Consider the following 21,184-nt stretch of genomic DNA (forward strand, 5'->3'; position numbering starts at 1 on the left):
ACTGATTGTTGACTTAATATCGACATATTGCGCTTCATTCTTGGTTTGTGTGAAAAAATCCCCTTTTTAGACCTCGGAAGCTATTGAAACATTTTTGTCTCGAGTCGCTGTTATGACCGCAATAGGAGAGGGCGGGGTCTGGTTCCATGGGTGTTGAACGAGGAAGGGTGCCGAATTGACTCTTTTTCTGTTTTAAAAAAATGGATACCGGCCCCGGGCGATAGTAAATTTTTGTTTGTATTTGCGGGTTGCTACATACCGTGATCAGATCCAAAACTGGGGGTGGGGGGCAATGCCTCGAACAGCATTTTTGATGGGATGGTATATTTAAGAAAAGGCAATAAATTCCTTTGTAAAATTATCAAATTTCACTGTCAAGGGGCAGTAAAATTACGTTTCCCCTCCAGAAAAAAATATTGTATTACGGCCATGGTAAATCGGGTGCCCCAGGTAGGGGGTGGGGGGCGAATTCACTGTTTTTTTTCGTTAAAAATTATGGGAGGAGTCAGAGCTAATGTGGCGATTGCATGATTTTCAATGTAGCATAGGTGATTAAAAATGGGTAATAATATTGAAATTTGTAATGAGTATTACTGAACATAATTACATATTATTCATCATAAATAACAGAAGATAAAAAATGAAAGAAGAAATTGCATAAATTCTGTGAGGAAAAAAATTTAATGTAGAACGAAATGAAATTTCTATGATTCTTTCTCATAAATAATTATTTTTAAAATTATTAGCAATAGCAGGAAGTGCAATTTCATAAGACACTCATATTGCATGATTTTCAATGTAGCATACGTAATTAAAAATGGGTAATAATATTGTAATATGTAACAATGGGGTTGATTAATAAATTAACTGGAAAGAAGCAAACTTTTGCATACAATTTTATTTTTTTAATCATGATCTTTATCATTATTTGTCTTTCAGGCTTACCTTGACCTTGCTGCTGATGGTACTGACACTACATGCAATGAAAACCAAAAGCTCTATTATCACGGAGTTGGTACAAAGCAATCTCAAGATATACTGGTAGCAGAATTTCCAGAGCATCCAAAATGGCGTGTGTATGTTGCTTCTTCATTCCCTTATGGCATGTTTGTTCCATATACAAGCAGTTCAGGATAAGTCAAACTCTGATAATTTGAATGTTCTAAAGTTGAAATTTTCTTTCAGGTTCAAGACTTTCAATATTATTTTAGTTTTAAAATTTTTCCATAACTTAAAGGAAGAACATTTTTATAATTATTAAAATTACAGTAAAAGTCCATTATAATGACAGTTCACAATCAGGGGGAAGATTGTCATTATAACTGACTTGTTATAGATTAATTGTAGTTTTTTGGACAGTAGGAACATAAAAATAGGGTAAAAACAAACTAGATTAATTTACTTTTCTTTTTCCCTTTATTCTGAACTACGTTTGCTGAAATACGCATCTAGAGTTAATTGTGCTTACACATACACAATGTTGATTGTACAAAAGCAGAAAAAGTTGACGATGGAAGCCTGCATTTTTTTGTTATTTTATTTTTTGTTTCATTTTTTTTCCACATTTGAATAAAATCTGAAGTTTTGTTTCGATTACTTCCTTTCCATAGCAAAAAATAAAAATACTAAAAAAATCTGACTATTTCTGATTCTAATCGGAGACAAAATTTCGATGTTGAAAAAAAAAGTTGCAAGATCGCAGCGAAACACAACTTACTACAAAGTAAATGATTACGACCTGTGTGCCCTGTGTGCAGTTTTGGAAGTTTTCAAAAAAGGAGGATGGGGGGGGGGGGGTAGATTTTTCCAGGATATCCCAGATTTTTCCACAGATAAAATAGCTTTTTTTCCCACCTATGCAGATAAACAAAAAGATAATATACAGCATGTGATACTTTTATCTATTGGGAGAGGCACTGACATATCCTGTTTGTAAACACCTATGAATAGGGTGGCAAGATTAAAAAAGAATGCCACGCTTTTTGGTTCATTTTATGTATAATAAAGGGGAAAATAATGCATGCTTTTTGAGAGTTGTTTAGGGAATGTGTTCTGAGAGATTTTCGTTTATAAATAACTTACTGTAGGCAAATATTTTTTGTTTCTTTAACATTAGCTGTTGACAATTAGTTGTGAATTACTGAGAGATTCTTGTTATAAGCTGTACAGACTTTTACTGCATTAAGAGTTTTTGTGAAAGTATAGTTATTTTATATGGATTAATATCGAATGGTTCGAAGTTTTTATAATTCAAACTTTTTTCTGTCCCCTTGAGCTTTGAAGTAACCAAGCTTGACTGTATATAAAATTTATTTTCAGTATTATGTGTCTGTATATGTCTATCCTCAATGTGAATCTAAATTTTAGACAGGTATCTGCTAAGTCCATATACGTAGAGAGTTCCCAGCAACATTGAAAGTATGGGAAATCATCATCATCATCAACAACCATTTTCAATCCACTGCTGGATGAAGGTCTCCTCTAAATTTTTCCATTCTGCTCAGTCTGATGCTTTAGCCATCCAGTTGACTCCTGCCACTTTCCTGATCTCGTCAATCCATCTTGCGTGGGGACCTCTTTTCAGACGTTTAACACCATGATGTACCATTCTAGAATACTTGTAGTCCATCTGTTGTCCTGTCTTCTTGCAATATGTCCAGCCCATTCTATTTCAAACGTTTGATTCTTTCCATGATATCATATACCTTTGTGTGATTTCTTATCCAAGTGATTCGTTTTCTGTCTCTTCTTGTGATGCCTAACATGCATCTTTCCATGCGCCTTTGCGTTGTCTGTAGTCTTTGTATCGTCTTGCTTGTAAGTGTCCATGTTTCAACTCCATAAGTCATTGCTGGTAGCCCATACTGGTTAAAAACTTTTCTTTTCAGACATAATGGCATATGACTCTTCAGAATTAGTAAGTTTTGGCCAAAAGTGCTCTATCCAATCCTGATCCTTCTGTTTATTTCATTAATGATTCCGTTATCCATGGTGATTTCTTGTCCCTGGTATACATAGCTTTCTACTTCTTCTATTTCTGTGTTGTTGAGCAAGATTGTCCTCTTCCACACAAACGGGTTGAACATAACTTTAGTCTTTTGCAGATTCATTTTCAAGCCCACCTGAAGACTTGCCTTCGCCAATTCTTGTATCATTTCTTCTAGTTCGTCTGAATTACTGCTGATAACAACAATGTATGCAAAACGCAAATGGTTGAGAAACTCTCCATTTATTTTAATTCCTTTTTTTTTTCCCAATCCAGTTTTCTGAATACTTCTAAAATAGGGTAAAGAGTTTTGGTGAGATAGTATCACCCTGTCTGACTCCCTTTCCAAGTTTAATTTTTGCTTTTCCTTTATCCAAATGAATCATTGCAGTTGCTTTGTCATATATTTTCTTGATGATGTTGATGTAAGTCTTCTCTACCCCAATTAAATCTAGAGCTTTAACATCAGCAGATGTGAAGACAGAGTCAAACACTTTCTCAAAATCAGTGAAGGCCATACACAATAGTAATTCATATTCCTTATGTCTATCTATAAGTTCCCTGATTGTTTGGATGTGATCCATTGTACTAAATCCACTTCGAAATCCAACAGGCTCCTGCCTGTTCTTTTGGTTGAGCTTCGTCCAATTTGGATTCAAGCCTATATGCCAGCACTTCGGTGAAGATTTTATAAATTACTGATAGGAGACTGATTGGTCGATAGTTCTTGATATCCTCTTTTTCACCCTTTTTGTAAAGAAGAACCATCATTGCATTATTCCAATCTTCAGGCACATCCGATTTTGTGAGGCAATTTGTGAACAAGGCAGCTAGCATACTGGCAAATTCTTCTCCTGCTTCTTTAATAATGTCTATTGAAATCCCATCTTCACCTGGGCATTTGCCTTTTTTCATACATCTTATATCCTTGTAGACTTCCTCTTTCAGCACAGGTGCTACTTGTACAAATTCGGCTTCATTTTCTTTTCTTTCTGCTCCCTTTCCTCTGTCTCAATCCTGTTCTTTGTGTTTGTATAGAGTATACTCAACAATACTAATGATTTCATTTCCATCTTTTCTTTTTAGTGCAAAAATTTCCTTTCTCCCAACACACAGTTTTCGTTTCGCTGATTTTAAGCTCCTATTAACTTCCAATGCTTTCTTTACAATATCGCAATTAAACTTCTTGACATCTTCTGTAATCAGCTTTCGTACTGTCTTGCAAAGTTCTGCATATTCCACTTTTGATTTAGGGTCATTCTTCTTAATCTGAAATTCTCTCTGGTCTTTCATAAGTTTCTTTGTTTCTTCTGTTATTTTCTTCACCGGTTTGATTACTTTTTCTCCAGCAACTTCTTTTAGGGTAGTGGTTAAAGTTTCATTCATCGTGGTGACGTCTTGTTCATCCTCAGTGGTGTTATACAGCAAATCAAATCGGTTCTTCAGCTCTAACTTGAATTTATATTGATGTTCTTGAAGCTTTACCATATCGATGGCAGTTTTTCTATTTTTGATAAGTTTCGCTCTTTCCATTCTAGTGTTAAGCCTTATTCTGCATCAGCCTTATTCTTGTTAACTAGGAGAAGACCCTTTAATTGCCTCTCATTATGAGGACTTGAAGGCACTGGCCAGCGTGGAGGATTATGGCCAAAAACCCTCTTAAAAAAGAGAGATGGGAAATAAATATATATATATATATTTGGCAAAATTCGGGGATTAGTTCTGTGAAGAGGAAAAAAAATGGAAAATTTGAAGGTTAAGATTTGGAATTATATTTCTTTTTCCCAGAGTTTTTGGTCAGGGAAAGTCATAGAAATTTTTTATTTTCTGTTAGGAAAATGATCAGGTAGATTTTGCTGGGAACACTGATAGAGCAAACAAGACCTATAAAGCCAGTCATGGCATAGGCTGCGTCTCCCATGGGGGATAAGCAAATCAAGACCAGACTTCTGACTTAAACAATAGGCTTGTGTAAAGGTTCTTCAAAGTTGGACGAATGCCTGAAATTGTCCAGCAACAATAACTCTTAGGCCTCAATAATAATTTTTTTTTTTGGATTTAATATAAATACTGTATAGCATAACCTTAAGCATAATAAAAAAGTTGTAGTTATCATTTTTCTAATTTTTCTGAATAATTTATTTTAATTTGCTCTGAATAGGAAAATGTGTTTACTTTGCTACCTCAAATGTTTGAATTCATGAAATTCAGCTCACATTAGAAGACTTTTTTTTCAGTGATGCGGAGGTCTCTGAATGTGGGAGGTATTTGATAGTAAAAGTTAAAGAAACCACTCCAAACTTTATGCTCTATTATTGTGATTTGCAATCTTTACCGAATGGAATTACAGGTATTGTCTCATCTGAGCTTCTATTTTTAAAATTACTCTTTAGGTTTCGTGTCTTAATCCAGTGGGTACAGACTAATGTTGCTGTTTTATTCTTCAGGGAAACTTCCACTTAAATGCATTATAGATAAATTTGAAGCGGAATATAATGTTATTGCAACTCAGGGAAGCATATTTACTGTGCGAACAAACAAGGATTCTGCAAACTACCGACTTGTCAACATTGATGTTACTAATCCTGGCCAGGTGAGTTTGGTCAATTGAAATTCACCATTGTGCTTATATTCAATCATGACCAAATTTTTTCTACAGGATACTTTGGATTACAATCATACATCTGTATTTCTACATACAAAACATTTTTTATTAGAAATTTCACAGAGAAATGTTCGACTTGCATGCACAGTTTAGTACAGTAGGTTAGTTAGATTCATATGTTCTTGTCAGGAACTCTAGAGCAATTTATCAATAAGTACATAGGACCCTTGCATTTACATCCTCAGCTGAGAATACAAATAACAAAATTTTCATGTTTGATCAGATTGAATATTTGATAAGTGGAAGGATTATGTAGAATCAATACAAAATGAAAACCAGTTTGTGAAAGGACCAACTTTCATGAACTGCACAGTCTTCAGACCAAGGTTTAGTACTTTTATATTCATATGAACTTTTTTTTTATTCATTATGATAGGAGAATTGGGTTGATTTAATACCTCAAGATTCATTGGATGTATTAAAATGGGCAGTGTGTACTGATGAAGACAAACTTGTGGTCTGTTATTTACACCATGCAACGGTGAGTATGATTTTGTTAATCAATTAAGTGTGTTTTTTTTATATTTTTCTTTCAAAATGAATAAATTTTTTATGGCAAATACTCTGAAAATATGTGAATATGCACTAAAAAATCCCCAAAAGTCACTAAAAATACCAAAATATGTATTAAAACTGAGAAAATATATATTAAAATTGAATATCTCATGAAAAAAACAAACATGTCTTTAAAATGCATATTTTCTATTTCTTAGTGCATATTGATTTACAAAAAACTTCTTATGCAAATGGGGGGCTGTGGGGAAGAATGCTTTCAGTCCAAAAAAAATTTTAAATTAATACTTTTACAATTTTCTATAACTGAATATTGTTTCTTTCAATCATGTAAAACAACAAAGGCAAAAATGTCAGTTTGCTGTAATAAAGAACAAAAGATACGGCATAAAGGGTGAACAATGATCTTTTAGTCACAGCATGCAGATGGAAAAATGGTCAGTACATATGTACAGTAGAAACGAATTTGTGATGTGCAGCAAGTGATATCACATTTTTAAAGAAAAACTGTTTTTTGTGTCCTGAAAATTTTTGTTTTATAACCTAAAAAAGTGTTCTCCTTCCCCTCCCAATAACTTTTTTTTAGAATTTCCGCTTAGTTTAGCTGCTTAAAAATAGAATTTTTTTTTTTTCTATTTTACCTATTTTTAACGTCATCCCTATTCATGTGTTTTTGGTTATTTTTTTCTCTTTTTTTTCATATCTGATTTGCCGCCCCTCCTAGAGTGGTGATTTGTGTTTGCACATGGTCCAAGGGCCATCCCGGCATTAGCGGGATATGCATGGTTTTTTTGGTGGTTCTCTCCCACCCCTGGAACCCTTGTTATTTTCTACATCTTTTGCCATAGGAAGATGAATAAGATTTTGGTATTCAAGCAGTTTCAGTATGCATGTGTGTATTTAGAAAAAAGTGTAATAATTGATGAGAATCAATTGAATCATTTCAGTAATGCATGCTTTAGCACCGACAGATGCCTCAGAAAAATTTTAAATGGACTTAATTTGTGAAGAAAATTTATTTAAAATTATCAATTCTCTCTCTAAACATTTTTTGACAAAATTTTCACCATTTTAGGGAAAAATTACCATTTATATTGCAGATAAAGTCTTGAGGGCTCCCACTCCTACTTTTTCTACTTTTCAGTAAAATGTCCTACTTTTACTAAAATTTACCTCTCAGTTTTGTCCTACTTTCTAGTTTTGTCCTACGTTTTTACCAAATCCTATCAACAAAATTTGTGTAACTGATTTTAATTGAGCAGGGAATCATTGATATATTGCCAAATATTAAAAATGTTGGAGATTGCAATTAATGATTCTGCCAAAGCAGAGCTTGTATTGTGTTTAAGGTTATCTTGGGGGTGGGTGTATGTGGACCATTTGGTTTATTAATTTTTCATTTGCTTAGTTTGAGGGTTCAACAAGTATAGTAGTTATTAACAACTTCTGTCTCGATGGAAAAAATAATTTTGTATTTACTACTTCATGGTCTTGGACAGTAACTAACATTCATCATTCAAAATTATGGTGTAAATAGGTGAAACAACAGTTAGCATTACAAAGCCATTGAATACATAGGCCTATTCTAGGTTTGGTGATTCTGATGCTACCCAATAGTATTCAGTTGTTTTCTGTATTTTTAAGGCGTGAAGTGGCATAAACAATATTTACAATGCTCAGCAATAAGCTAGAAATGAAAGTACTTCATTTGTTAAAAGCGATTACACTGGCATTGAACAGTAAAATTTAAACAAATCACTTTAAAAAAGGATGGACAACACAGTAAAACTATCTGGTTCACCTAGCCTTATATACATCGGATCTTGTAATTTACACATTTTGCACTGTGCTTTTGAAAGTGGTCTCGAGAAAGCATCATTCTTGAAAAATGTGTGTCTTCAAAATTTGCTGTGCATTGTCGAAGAGAGTTGACAAACTCTGCACTTTGGAAGACTCCAAAAAGAAAATTTAATACAGTCGAATCCCGTTTTAATGAATACCGTTATAGCGAAAATCTTGTTTTAACGAACACTTTTCTAATCCCCCAGATAACTTTACATAGGAACAATGCAAAAACCTGGAATTCCTTTATACTGAAATTTTGTTATAACAAAGTGATTTGTCTGGTCTCTTGGAGTTCGTTATAACGGGATTCGATTGTATTGAGGAGAGACAGAAAAGAATTATCTGTGGTTGCTAGTACACTGTTTTGGCCAAAATTGGTTTTGTAACCAAGTCATTTGTCATTTTGCTTTGGCTTGAGTCAATCTTATAGGATACTGATATAGTGCCATGAAAAAAAAGTCAAAATTTAGATTTTTTAGAGATTTTTTTTTATTATTCTATGATTATGTTGTCTAAGGGGATTGCCCTCTCCTGTCCTACTATTTAGTCCTGTGTTTTCCTACTTTTTCTAATTTTTTAAGTGGGAGCCCTGAGTCTGTGTTTAGTCCTGTTCCATTTTCAAAATTTCTGCTCCAAAAATGAATGTGCTCCTCCAAAATGGATGAGGGGGAATTCTTTCCCTGTTAGTTAGGACAGTTTCGCTTCAGAAAAAACTATTGGCCCTTGAGAAAGTGGTCTGGCACCTCATTTTTGTTTTCATATATTATTTTTTTTCATTAGTCAAGACTTGATTTATATGCATTAATACTGAGAAAAAGCCCAAAATATGTATGTGCACATGTGCATTTTGTATATAAACTGGGGCCCAGTGATTGGCAATCATACATATGGGATAAAACTCATTATGTGAAAAATGTATGCTTATAGTCTGCAATGAATTGTTTGTTACAATTTCTGCAATTAGGATTTTTTTTATAAGATGTCGGTATATTTTCATGTCTACCTTTGCATTCTTTGCGTTTTGAAATCCTTAAAATGTTCATTAGATTCAAAAGTGTAGGTGATTTTTATGCACCCTATCACGGCAACCAGAGGTTCAATGTGCTATAGAAAAGTCAACTTTCTGTTGCTCAAAACCTTTTATAGGCTTCTTTTAATATTGTGATAGTGAAATTAATAATTTATTGCTGTGAATATAATGTGGGGAAAACCTCTACATCAAATTGAATTTTGTGTTTGTTTTCAGAATGTATTGCAGCTCCACAAGTTGCAGACAGGAGAGAAGATCATGGATTTTCCTCATAAATTGGGAACAATTGGTGCATGTTCTGCAAAACGGAAACATAATGAGGTAAAGTTTAATGAAAATAGTCTATTTTGTGTCCAAAAAATGAACAAAAAGGTTTAATCCTATTCAATGGTTACCACGTGTCTTGTAAAAAACTTGTTATTGATTTAAAAAAAAATCAATTATTGCACTGAAAAGTTTTATAAACAAGATTTTTTTAGTGTTTATTAAGATTTGGCAAGTATTACTAAAGCTTCTTTTGTTAGATACATGGTCCATTTTTAGTTATTTTATATGCTAATGTTTTTTGTTTTCTTTTCATCTCTTTCAGGTGTTTTATAACTATGAGTCATTCCTTTCCCCTGGAACCATAGTCCGTGTTCTGATGGGAGATACCATTAAACATGAGGTGGGTGGAGATTATGGTTTCTGCAATTTTTTTTTCAGTAATACAGTTGATGCTTGTTATAACGACCATGTGTAATTGCAACTTTTCTATTATAACGACCAGTGTACAATAAGTCCTGTTTTCCTATTTATCCTGTGTTATTTTTCACCCAATATAACGACCATTCCAACTAATACAATGTGCAAACTCAGCTTTGTTCCTTTTTTGCAAAGAAATGGACAAAATTAATCAGAGCTTGACCTTTGATATTAGAAAAAATTGTTCATAAGTATGTCCATGCGATTTATTAGTGCAATTATTATTATTTTTTAACCTGACGCATTTTCATCGTAGCTTCTTACATTATAAAAAAAAAAATGAATAATAAAATATTTTATTCCCTCTGATTATGGAATTCTCTCAAGAACCTTGTTTTATTTTTCAATCTTTGGCTGTAACCACCTCCCAATATAACTTACATTTTCCGTGGAACAACAAGGGTTATTTAACGAACATTGCCTGTATTTCCAAATTATGCTCAATGTGGGCATAGTTTCCTTCCAAGCTTTCAGCACCACAGTTAACTTTAGTGTCTTAATAATGGTTGGAGAATTAATAAGATAATAATTTTCCTTTTTTCGATGAACAACTCATAAAAAGATGTTTAAAATTTGTAAGAAACATTGGATTTTCCATAAATAAGTGTGTGTCAAGATTTCTCCATAGCTGACCATTTCATTCTGTGTATGTAATCAGTTTGACTCTTGCATTCTAGTTAATTCATTTTTCCCCCTCAAAAATTTTTCACAGCACCAGGTTGTATGTGCTACGATTGCAAAAAATATTTTATATCATAATTTATTGTGCAGATTTTATTTTTGGTAATGTGTTCTATTATCATTAGAGCTTTAAAAATGTGATTTTATTTCCTAGATTTTCAGGAAGATAACTATCGAAGGATTTGATCCTGAGAATTTTAGAACAAGCCAAGTATTCTATAAGAGCAAAGATGGAACTGAAGTGCCCATGTTCATTATTCATCATAAGGTAATTATTGAGGTGTAACACTAATCACTTTAATGCAGTAAAATTGTCTCTGCTTTTGTGGGCATTGTAATTTATACTGGTTTCAAATTTTTCCCCCATTGAATTAATCTTATGTGTCAATCTATGCCTAGAAAATTTACAGTATTTACTATACAGTATATATGCACATAATAATTCATATAAATGTGTTCAATTCTGGGGGTGTATATCATATATACAGTAAAACCTCTCTTTTGTGGACAAAAAAATTCGTCTGTCAAAAAGGGGGGTGACTGTTAATCAAGGGGTTTGAAATGCATACTTTTATTATGCAAGGGGAAATTATTATTTGGCTGTAAAAGAGTGTGTGACTGCAACTGAGGGATGTCTGTTAAGAGGGGTTTTACTGAAGTTTGCATGCTATATAGATATATAGATTTGAGTAAATGCTGCATTACTCATTGCTTTAAATTTGTCCTGACAGTGAAAACGATTGAATTGTTATTTAGTTGTTGATTGTAGTAGTCATTTGAAGGGACTTTGTTTCAGGCAGTTATAAGCTAAAAGCTTCTACATAAGTAATGAGGACCTGATTTATTGCAGAAATTTAATTAATACTTTCACTGTATGCATACCATCTTTGCTATGCTCATCATGCCGATAATGCCTGTGTTTGTTTTTTAAATTTCCTGCAAATTTTTGATTTTTTTAAAGATTCATTATTTATTATGAATTTTGGAATTCTACAACATTTTGAATACAAAAAAAAAATTGTTTCTTCGAGATGGATTTTGTCTCGTATAGGCGCCAGGGAAAGTGTTAAGAAACAAACTTGTCCAAGCTTTTGTCTATTAAATGAAATATATTTTGTGTTTATTGTTTTTGATAGTTTCTGCACATTTTGTACTTGTTTCCTAAGGCAAGTTTTGAATAAAGCTTGATAAAATGATCCAGGAGCTTGTTTTTTTTCCCCAGGATTTGGTAAAAGATGGATCTGCTCCTGCACTCTTGTATGGCTATGGTGGTTTTCTGATAGGTCTGTCTCCTTATTTTAGTATATCAAGAACAATATTTATGAAAAATTTAGGTGGTGTTGCAGCTATAGCTAACATCAGAGGTGGAAAGTAAGTGTTTTCTTTTTTTTTCAATAAGTTTTGCACGTTGTGATAAAGTGTTCCTTAAAATAAAAACTTGTGACTTACATATTTTGCTATGTTTTTGCATGCTTTTCTAATCCCCAGGATAAGTGTATATAAGAACAATGCGAAAACCTGGAATTCCTTTATAACAAAATTTTGGAAGTGATTTCTCCGGTCTCTTGGGGTTTGTTGTTATGGGATTCGACTGCATTATGTTTTATCACAAAAGAAAAAAAAAACCTAAAACAATCACATGCATACACCACCTTCTTGTCCTTGAACATTTTCTTGACATTGAAAAGTTCACTTGTTCTAATCTATGTAGAGGAATTGAATATAGACTTGTTCTCTAGCAGTCATAACAGTGGGCATCCAGTGCGTGTGGCAGCAGTCAGTCATGGCAATAGCTGCAGCTGCTATTAAAACTTTTTTTTTTTTGAAACTAGCAAGTCCCTCTTCACAGCATTTTTATAACTATAACTTCATCAAAATGGAGGGGGGGGGGGGGCATCTTATAGTCAGGTAAAGACAGGGCCGTAGCATTCTTTCGTGGGGCCGATTTTTTCTTGGGACCCCTTGAAAGGGTTCCAGAAAAAAGGGGTTTGTTTGCCCCCTCTTATTTTCCTCCTTGCCAACTACTATGGAATGTTCAGTTTCTACAGATTTCTACCATAAAATATGAAATTGCTGTGAATCACGAAAAACTGTGGAAGTTTGATTTCTTTCAAAAGTGTTTGTGGTTGGAGATTTCTCTGAATTCTGTTGTCCTATCAAGTGCAAAATGATGTCAAGCAAAGACCACATCTCCAAAGAACGAATATAGAGCTGAATTTGAAATTGAAGCAACCTTGTTGTTGACAGTCGTTGTAATGGTTTGTTTTGTTTTGCTGTCCACACATCCGCAACTTAAATCCCCAGGTAGGCCCTTGTACCAAAAACATTTTAATTGCTGAATTGAAAAAAAAAACAAATGAAATAGTGTAAACTATTTCAAAAAAAATCAAAGAACTTCCATTGATTTCATACAGAAATATTCATGGCAAACAGGCCAAACAGGCTGCTTTAAATGTTTGTCAGAGCTGGGTAAATGTCCAATATGGTCAGGTTGAAGAAAAATGAGAAAATTGATTTGAATTTTTAAAGAGGGGATTTAAATTTTATTCATGAGGAAAAATTGGGTCGGGGCCTCTTCTGTCACTATGGAGAGACTTGTAACTGAAGTTGGCATTCATGGATTTTGCAGATCATTTCAAACAAGGAACTGTCAAAATTTCTAAGAAATGTGCAAAATAAGTGCACTTTCTTTTGTGTGTGCGGGGGCCCCCAGGGTATTGCCCCATTCTAGTTATGGGCCTGGGTAAAAGCCATAGGTTTTTAAAAAATTTCCGAACGTATAAACGCATGAGTATAATAATAATATCTCACTTTGGAGTTCTGATTTACTTCTTTGTTTTCAATACTTACAGTGAGTACGGTCAGAAATGGTTTGATGGTGGAAAATTGGCAAACAAACAAAACTGCTTTGATGATTTCCAGGCAGCTGCGGAATACCTAATTGGCCACAAATATACTTCATCTAAAAAGTAAGTCAAAGAGAAAGATGTAAATTGTATTGAATCGAAGAGATGCCTGCCTGTGTGGATGGATATCTGCATCAAAACCCATCTGAAAAAGCTTTTATGATGAAAAATAACTTCATTTGATAATGATAAATTTAAAACATGTTTTTTGAATGTTTTTAAGAATGTAGAGAATCTGTATTTTTTTTTTGTTTTTTTTTTGCATCAATCAAATGCTGTCAAAATTTTTTAAATAATAGCCTCCAAATTTTAATTTTCTGTTTATCTTATTCTCCAATCTGAAATAAGTTATATACAGTTTTATACAAGTTGTGTTTGGAAAGTAAAAACATAATGGCTGCTTTGTATTCGGAACATTTTTGTTTTGCAAAACGTCTACCACAAATTATTCACTAGTGCATGTGCCACCATTGTCCCAACATTTATTTAGTCCAGACCATGGGTTTTAAAACTTTTTTGCCCATGACGCCCTTTTCCCTAATTAGTGTTAACCCTCGGCTTCCCATAGTAGTCTAACAAAAAATAGCTTCAAAGAACTTTTGTCAGGGTCGTTGTTTCTAGATGCACCAGGGGGCAGCGCTGTATAGTTTGAGAACCCCTCGTCTAAGCACTAGTTTCTGCTCCCCAGTGTTATAAAAATTAGCTGCTGGTTACTGGAATTACAACTTCATTTTTGCCGGTTCCAACTTCATTTTTTTATCGTTTGATCATGGATGATGTCCCACAAGATGTTTCTTCAGTTAAAGGAACAATGGAAGTCATCTGGCACAAGGTCAAGACTTGGGTGTATGTTCTAAACTTACTACTTAATCCATAGCTGCCATGTCTCCCGGATTTTTACTCTATCTTCCGAACTCCTGAAAAATTTGTTTATCTCCCAAATTTTACCCTTGATTGTAAAAAAAAATCCGTAAATTTAGGGGAAAAATTATTCCCCAAAAATTAACCCAAAAAAAACTTCTTCTTCATAAGCGTTATATAAATTGCTGCCATTTTGTCAAATCACAAAAAAAATATTTCATTTTTGGAAAGAGAATTCGCCAATCAGCAAGTGTCAATCTGGCCTTTCTGTATCTGCTTTATCAATATGTCCCATTTCGTGCTTAGGCCCAACAGATTTTTTGGTTTGCGAGATTTAATTTTTGAGAACCCAAGGACTTTAACCTACTGGTTAGCCATGATTAGTGATAGCGTGCATGGTGTCATGGTTTTTGCAATGGGAAAATATCCTTAAAATTGCCCTTTTACTGATGAAAATCCCTAAAATATTTTAAAAGATTCCTTTTACATTTCTTTTTGTACAGAATTCGGATCCGCGCGATAACCTCCAGAATTCTCATTCTCCAAAGTTGGCAGCTATGACTTAATCTTTTTGAGAAACACATTTGTGACATTCCTCTTTGCTTGTTTTGAAGTCTTGAAGGCGTTGTCAATATGCAATGCCATTAGTTGTGATACTGGAGGCATGCCATAGATCAGAAAAATGACTTTTTTGTCATAGAAAACAAATAATTTTACTGAAATTGCGGTTTTGGGCTTCTTGGCTTTCAATGAATGAGAGTGAACCATTTCTAGCGATTATTGCTTATATTCATAAACACCCGTCTTTACTCTAAAGAATTCATAACACCACATTGTTACATTTTGTGGATTTGGTTTCCATAAACTGGGATTATATCTCTGAATATCCAGTGGGTGCTCATACATTTGAGGAAGCATATGACAGAGTCAATACCTTCTAGAGCAGAAGGCCTGACCCCGAGATTCGTGACGTCATCGAATTCCGTCCTAGAATCGTCTTCCCTGTAAGATCGTTTTCCAGCAGCACCACACACTGTAGCGCCGTTATATATATATTTTTTTGACCCACCCCGCTGTAATAGATATTTTTTTCTTATAAAAAAAAGGTTGAATTACCTAAGAATTTAGCACTCGAATGGACGAGTTTATACTTATAATTCAACATTATTTTCAAGTATCAATTAGAGCCAGAGTTTTTACGAAAACTTGACAATATTTGAATTACCATTTGACATCAAAATTTCCCCACGAGAATTTTTCGGAATTTCATTTCTGTTGATTTTAACCAAAAAAATATCCATTGAATACCAAAATTCAAGTATATGTAAAATATCCTTTATTTTTCATTAAGATAGACATATGCAATATTCACTATATATTTTGTCATTTAAAAATTATATACAGTATATACAAACTTTTCACGTAATGTGTATTTTATTGAAAGGAAGAAAAAAGAACGAATGAACAAATATGCTTTGCTCCTTCCAGAAAATTTCAATGAAAACTATGGATTAGATATAGATTGTATGATTCTCATTCGTACACAAATTCATAACATTCAAGTAGTAAAAATCCATTTCAAAAATAGTTTTTTTCTTCAATATATGTCACCAGTTTCTTCTTTGCATAAAATTGTTTTATTATTTATAACTTCTCTTAAACATTCATTTTTATTCGAAGATTCTTTAGAAATAAGCCAGAAAAAAAACAAACCAAGAATACGTAGATTAATTTTGAGGTTTGTTATGAAGCAAAGTGTGATCTATGTTCAAGATTATAAATATCATCAGGTTCATATTTTATTTAGGCTGGGGAGAAAAAATTCTATCCAATGTTTTTCACTACACACATGGAATTACACAAGAAATAAAACTTGCTAGAATTGAAAAACAATCTTTAATTGAACATTTGCATTAAACATGAATTCAACATCATTTTTCAGTTTCTCAGTCACAACGTCATTATATAGAACATAACTAACAACTACAGGAGTTGACACGACAAACCCCTTTAACCAAATTTCGTATGATTATGAAACTTCCATCTTCACACATAACCATCACACATAAACACATTTCTTTTTCAGTACTTAAATGCTCAGAGTGGAAAGAGTATCTAAGTTTTTTCATGAAAGCATGTGAGCAATATATATATATTCAGAACTTGATGGCAATTTTCTGTGAACGACTAAAATCATAACCACCATCATTTATGTATAACTTTTTTTAAAAAAAAAAAGGGAGGTGTAAAATGTACCAGTAATGAGACACTTATTTCAAAGATTTAAAAATAAAAAATGAATTTAAAGGTGAATTTGAAATTTTGAGCTGATAATGATGGATAAATGTTTGACTGATATTGAAAAGTAATTGAGTAAATATTATTTCAAGTTTCGGAGCTAATTAATTAAATGTTAAGTGGCCCATTACTTATACATTTACCGAACTTGATCAAAACAATCAAGTTTCCTCTTTGCACATTTTTCATTCCTAATTTTCCCTTTTTTCTTTGTCACCAAATCATTTTTATTCATACACAGATTTTTGAGTAAAATATTAGATGAAATCCATAAAAAATTTTTGAGCAATATCAGCTTCCCTGTGACAACTACAACATTCATATACATTTCCTAAAATTTCAAACTCTTCCAAGGTGGTAAAAGCTGTGTTTACAAGAACTTCTCTATGCTTACTCTGATTATTATATATCATTTATTACTATATATGATATGATTATTACTATGATTATCTGATTACTGTGATTACTTTGATAAATTCAGCAGTATCAGTAAAATGAGGGATATTTCTGTCTGGGCCCAATATATTTAAAGCCTCGCAAACAAACTAATTGAAGACTGAGTACAAGTTTGATGTTTGTCTCTCTAAATTAAAAGGTCTGAGATTTTCATGTTAGCCCTCTTGCATATGAGACAACATTTGCAGAGTCTGTCATACAGTTGTTTCACTGATGCAAAAGATGCTGTACAAAAATTGTCAACTGAAACATCAAAGTTCAGGTAAAAATAGCACTTGCCATCATTTCTTTGATTCAACCAGTTATTTCTGATATTTTTTAACAAATACACACTATAACAAAAAATAGTGGTCTCGATGGACACCGAGGCTGGGGATACATATATAAATTCTTATGTGGCTTTGTGAACAAGCTCATTGCTTTTCTATTGATAGCATTGTTATCAGTGACAACACCAATAACTGTGAAACCAATATTTTCTAAACCTAAAATAACTTAAGATAACATTACGTAACAATACGTGATTTATCTTGAACACAGGTAAAATATGCACAACTTCTTTAAAAGGGGACATTAGGCTGGAAACTATAAACACAAAAGCACTCTTCGCAGCTTCTTCTGTGTTGAAGGCCATGCCAACAACAGAACCTCCCTTATAATCAAAATAAGGTTTTATGTAAATTTTGTCAACAAGAAGAATAACTTTTTTATCTGCATCAGAAATATATTTTGCTCTGACTTTTATGTACATCAAGAAATTTTGACTCACCTCCTCGGTTGGTGAAACTGGTAGTCGCTGACTAATTTTCCTCAAAGTTGATGGATGAGGCAGTATTATTTTATTGCTAGATCTTATAAATTTGTACACTTGTGGCGAAATTGAATGTAACAGAGTAGCAAATATATGATGTCATTAGAGTATTTAAAGTTGTTTTTTGCACAACGACTAATCTTAATTTGTTCCTCTATAAAATTTATCAGTAATTCATTTTCACCAGTCTTCAAAGAAGACAGAGCATCATTGAAGAAATCTATTTTAGAGGAATTTTTTCCTCACACATAGGATTCATACTTTTAAGTGTGTCTAATATATCAATTAAGTCATTGAAATTTGTGAACTTATATGGGAGGGTAAATTTTTTAATTCTTTTCAATGCAATACTTTTTAGATAAACAGAAACATTAAGATTACTTACAACCACTGAATGCGAAATCTGTGGGTATGGTTGTATATCCAAATGATAAACACAAAATTTTTCACTGATTCGACACTTCATAAAAATTGTCAAGACCAAATGTTTCAACACATCACTGTAGATCTTCCATACTGCTGATTTGTCTCTGCTGAGAAAATGTTGCTGCATCAGTCACACTTTCCTCAAGGGCCGTTTTTAAGCGTTCATTCTTTCAGTGTTTTTTGTAGTTTGGAGATAACCTTCGTTTAATAGGAAGTGTCATAGAAGTTGATGGATATCCTTCGAAGAGTCACGGCACAGCGTTCTTTCTTCTCTTAATTATCAACGGAGCTGTTAAAGTATTACCACTGTTTCTGTCAAAAGCTGAAGATTCTGTTAACAAATCCATGGCCAGAAAATGCAGTTCACATACCTAGACATAAAATATAAAATAAGCATAATCAGACTGATGGCTATTGGTAATAACATGAAATTAATTTAGTCTCTGACCATTACTTGTTCTCCATAAGAGATGGGACAAATAATCTGCTGCTAAATTATATATAATATACTATTATTATAACTAGTTAAATACTAGTTCATAAATTATATGGTGCATTACTAGTTAGGAGTAAATAATGATTTACATTTCCTTGATTGGATATGAAATTGTAATTAATTAAAAACAAAAATCATTTGGTAATATTAATGTACTATGATGTATCATTGTCAAATTTTGTCAGTATCATGGCAATATCTCCCAATTACCAGTTTTACAATATCTATTGAAATAAAAAAATTCCATACTTAAAATTCAATATTTAAAATTACCAATAATTTCATTTCTTAATTAAAAACACTAATTTCATTTACAATTGTGATGAATTTTAAGGAAATTAATATTCGGCCACGAAATATTTGCTATCTGGCCAAAACATTATCTGAATATTTGGTACTCGGTTATTCCGCCGAATCACTATTTGTCCCATCTCTTCTTAATATCGGAGTTGATTTTTTTGCATTCCGTTGAATTTTTCTTAAAGAATAAAACAATATAATGTTTACGAAATGAGCACTTACACTATTGCGATCATTCGGTACGAAGTCCTTTCTTTGGATGGAATTCAACCACTTCTTCTTCAGATCTTCACATTTCGGAAAATAAAATACAGATACTTTTGGGTCAGACATATTTCTATAAAAAAATATCTAATCGACGACCACGTGCCTTCGTTAATGGCGATTTCTTGGGAGAAGCAGAGCGTGGATCGGGGGAGAATGCCGAGAAGAAGAAATTCTCTTTCTCGTTTAAGCCGGAGTGTGGTGACGTCACAGCATCGAAAATATCTCGGGCGAAGGCCTTCTCTCTAGAAGGTATTGACAGAGTGCACTTCACAATTGGCTGGATTCAAATCACAAATACCCTTATAAACTTGCTACTTGAACCAGACTCGGCACAGCAATGACAAAAGTCCATGAAAGGAAAGCTAAATAATCGTGATCAAAGTCAGCATTACCAGCCATTCATAATGAAACATTACTTTTCTGCTTATACCAATTGTATTGTTACTTTCTGAATAACCCTCATATTTTGATTTTAACCCCCAGGCTGTAGAATTAATTGGGGGAAATGTTTCTCCTAAAATGGCAGTGAAAAAAGAAAAAAAACATTTTTTTTTCAGTTTGTGTTATGGCACTCAAACTTGTATATTGCAAATACAGTGAAACCTAAGGCAGATGCAGTATGAGATAGAAACCTGTCTCGGATGGAATCAAAAAATAGTCCCTTCATTGATTAATGTTTGAATATGCACACCCCTTTATAAAATGGAAACCTGTCTGAAATGGGATATTATTTGCTTCTTGACATTTGGTTTCGTACAGGATTCATTGTATAAAATACAATTGAAAAGAAGGTGTCATGCAAAGAATCTAGGCTCAAACCCATCACAGACAAAATATCAATTACTGGGGGTAGGCAGACACTAAACCAGTACTCACCAATGCACACCCATCCAATACAGTACCATCAAATAAGTAAGAGAATAGAGAAATAATGAAAAACCTAAGAAAAACTGGAATATATATATGCATATAACCATCTATATGCCATTTAACAAATTTTGTCTTAAAATAAAAAATTGTAATAACATCCCTGGATGATTGAGCATGTTACTATGCTGGTCATCTCTCTGTGTATGGGAGCATTCTGAGAGTTAAATAAATTATATTTAAGGGGTATAATGCTGGGCCAAAACTTTGGTCTTTTTCAGATTTAAATAGCAGATATAAACAATTAAATATGAGAAACAATGATTTTAGATCCTCATTTTAATCAGTACTTATGTTGATCTTAAAAGCGATCAATCAGTAAGGAACATAAGCACTGATTAAAACACAGGTGAAAAAAACATTAGTTCTTGTTTGTCTTCACAACCAGATTCAATCAATATGCATTATATTATAATTTTTGGTTTTCTACAGGCTTACAATCAACGGAGGCTCAAATGGTGGCCTCCTTGTAGGTGCATGTACAAATCAGAGGCCCGATTTGTTTGCTTGTGCTGTTGCTCAAGTTGGGTGAGTAGGAAACCTATGATTTACTAATAATATACTGTGGTTTTTGTATTTCAAAGGGTATAGAGCATTTTGTTTTCTGTATTATCACAGACATATTTCAATGCAAACTTGTATTTCTTTCAGTGTACTTGATATGTTGCGGTTCCACAAGTTTACCATTGGTTATGCGTGGAAGTCGAATTATGGTTGTTCTGAAGAAAATAAAGAAGAATTCAACACATTATACAAGTGATTTTTTCTAAATTGTTTCATGTTTTTCATGTGTTTTTAATCTCGAGTTGATACTCACCAAACCTATAAGCATTGGCACACTTGTGGTTTGTGAACTTTTTAGCTATGTGTAATAGAAAAGATTCGAATCTCAGTTGAAGCCATAGACCTGAAACTTGTATTGGGTCCATGGGTGTGAGCCCTCCCAATATTTTAAGTAACTTATATAACTAC

At 33.1% G+C, this 21,184-nt stretch overlaps 1 protein-coding gene across 1 annotated transcript in view; it reads left to right on the forward strand.

Annotated features, from left to right (window-relative positions):
• The window catches only part of LOC149069959 (prolyl endopeptidase-like), a 49,160-nt gene that overhangs the window by 17,800 nt on the left and 10,176 nt on the right, over positions 1–21,184 (forward strand). The window contains exons 6-16 of the mRNA XM_089249981.1: positions 940–1,076; positions 5,224–5,336; positions 5,434–5,579; positions 6,028–6,132; positions 9,256–9,360; positions 9,629–9,706; positions 10,619–10,732; positions 11,687–11,835; positions 13,317–13,433; positions 20,645–20,740; positions 20,864–20,968. Of these exons, the coding sequence (XP_089106107.1) occupies positions 940–1,076; positions 5,224–5,336; positions 5,434–5,579; positions 6,028–6,132; positions 9,256–9,360; positions 9,629–9,706; positions 10,619–10,732; positions 11,687–11,835; positions 13,317–13,433; positions 20,645–20,740; positions 20,864–20,968 (1,265 nt within the window). The remainder of the gene's footprint in view (positions 1–939; positions 1,077–5,223; positions 5,337–5,433; positions 5,580–6,027; positions 6,133–9,255; positions 9,361–9,628; positions 9,707–10,618; positions 10,733–11,686; positions 11,836–13,316; positions 13,434–20,644; positions 20,741–20,863; positions 20,969–21,184) is intronic.

The sequence above is a fragment of the Pholcus phalangioides genome, unplaced genomic scaffold (assembly GCF_987345545.1).
Source record: "Pholcus phalangioides strain wild (caught in Gottingen) unplaced genomic scaffold, Ppha-v1.0 ptg000022l_1, whole genome shotgun sequence".
Taxonomy (NCBI): domain Eukaryota; kingdom Metazoa; phylum Arthropoda; class Arachnida; order Araneae; family Pholcidae; genus Pholcus; species Pholcus phalangioides.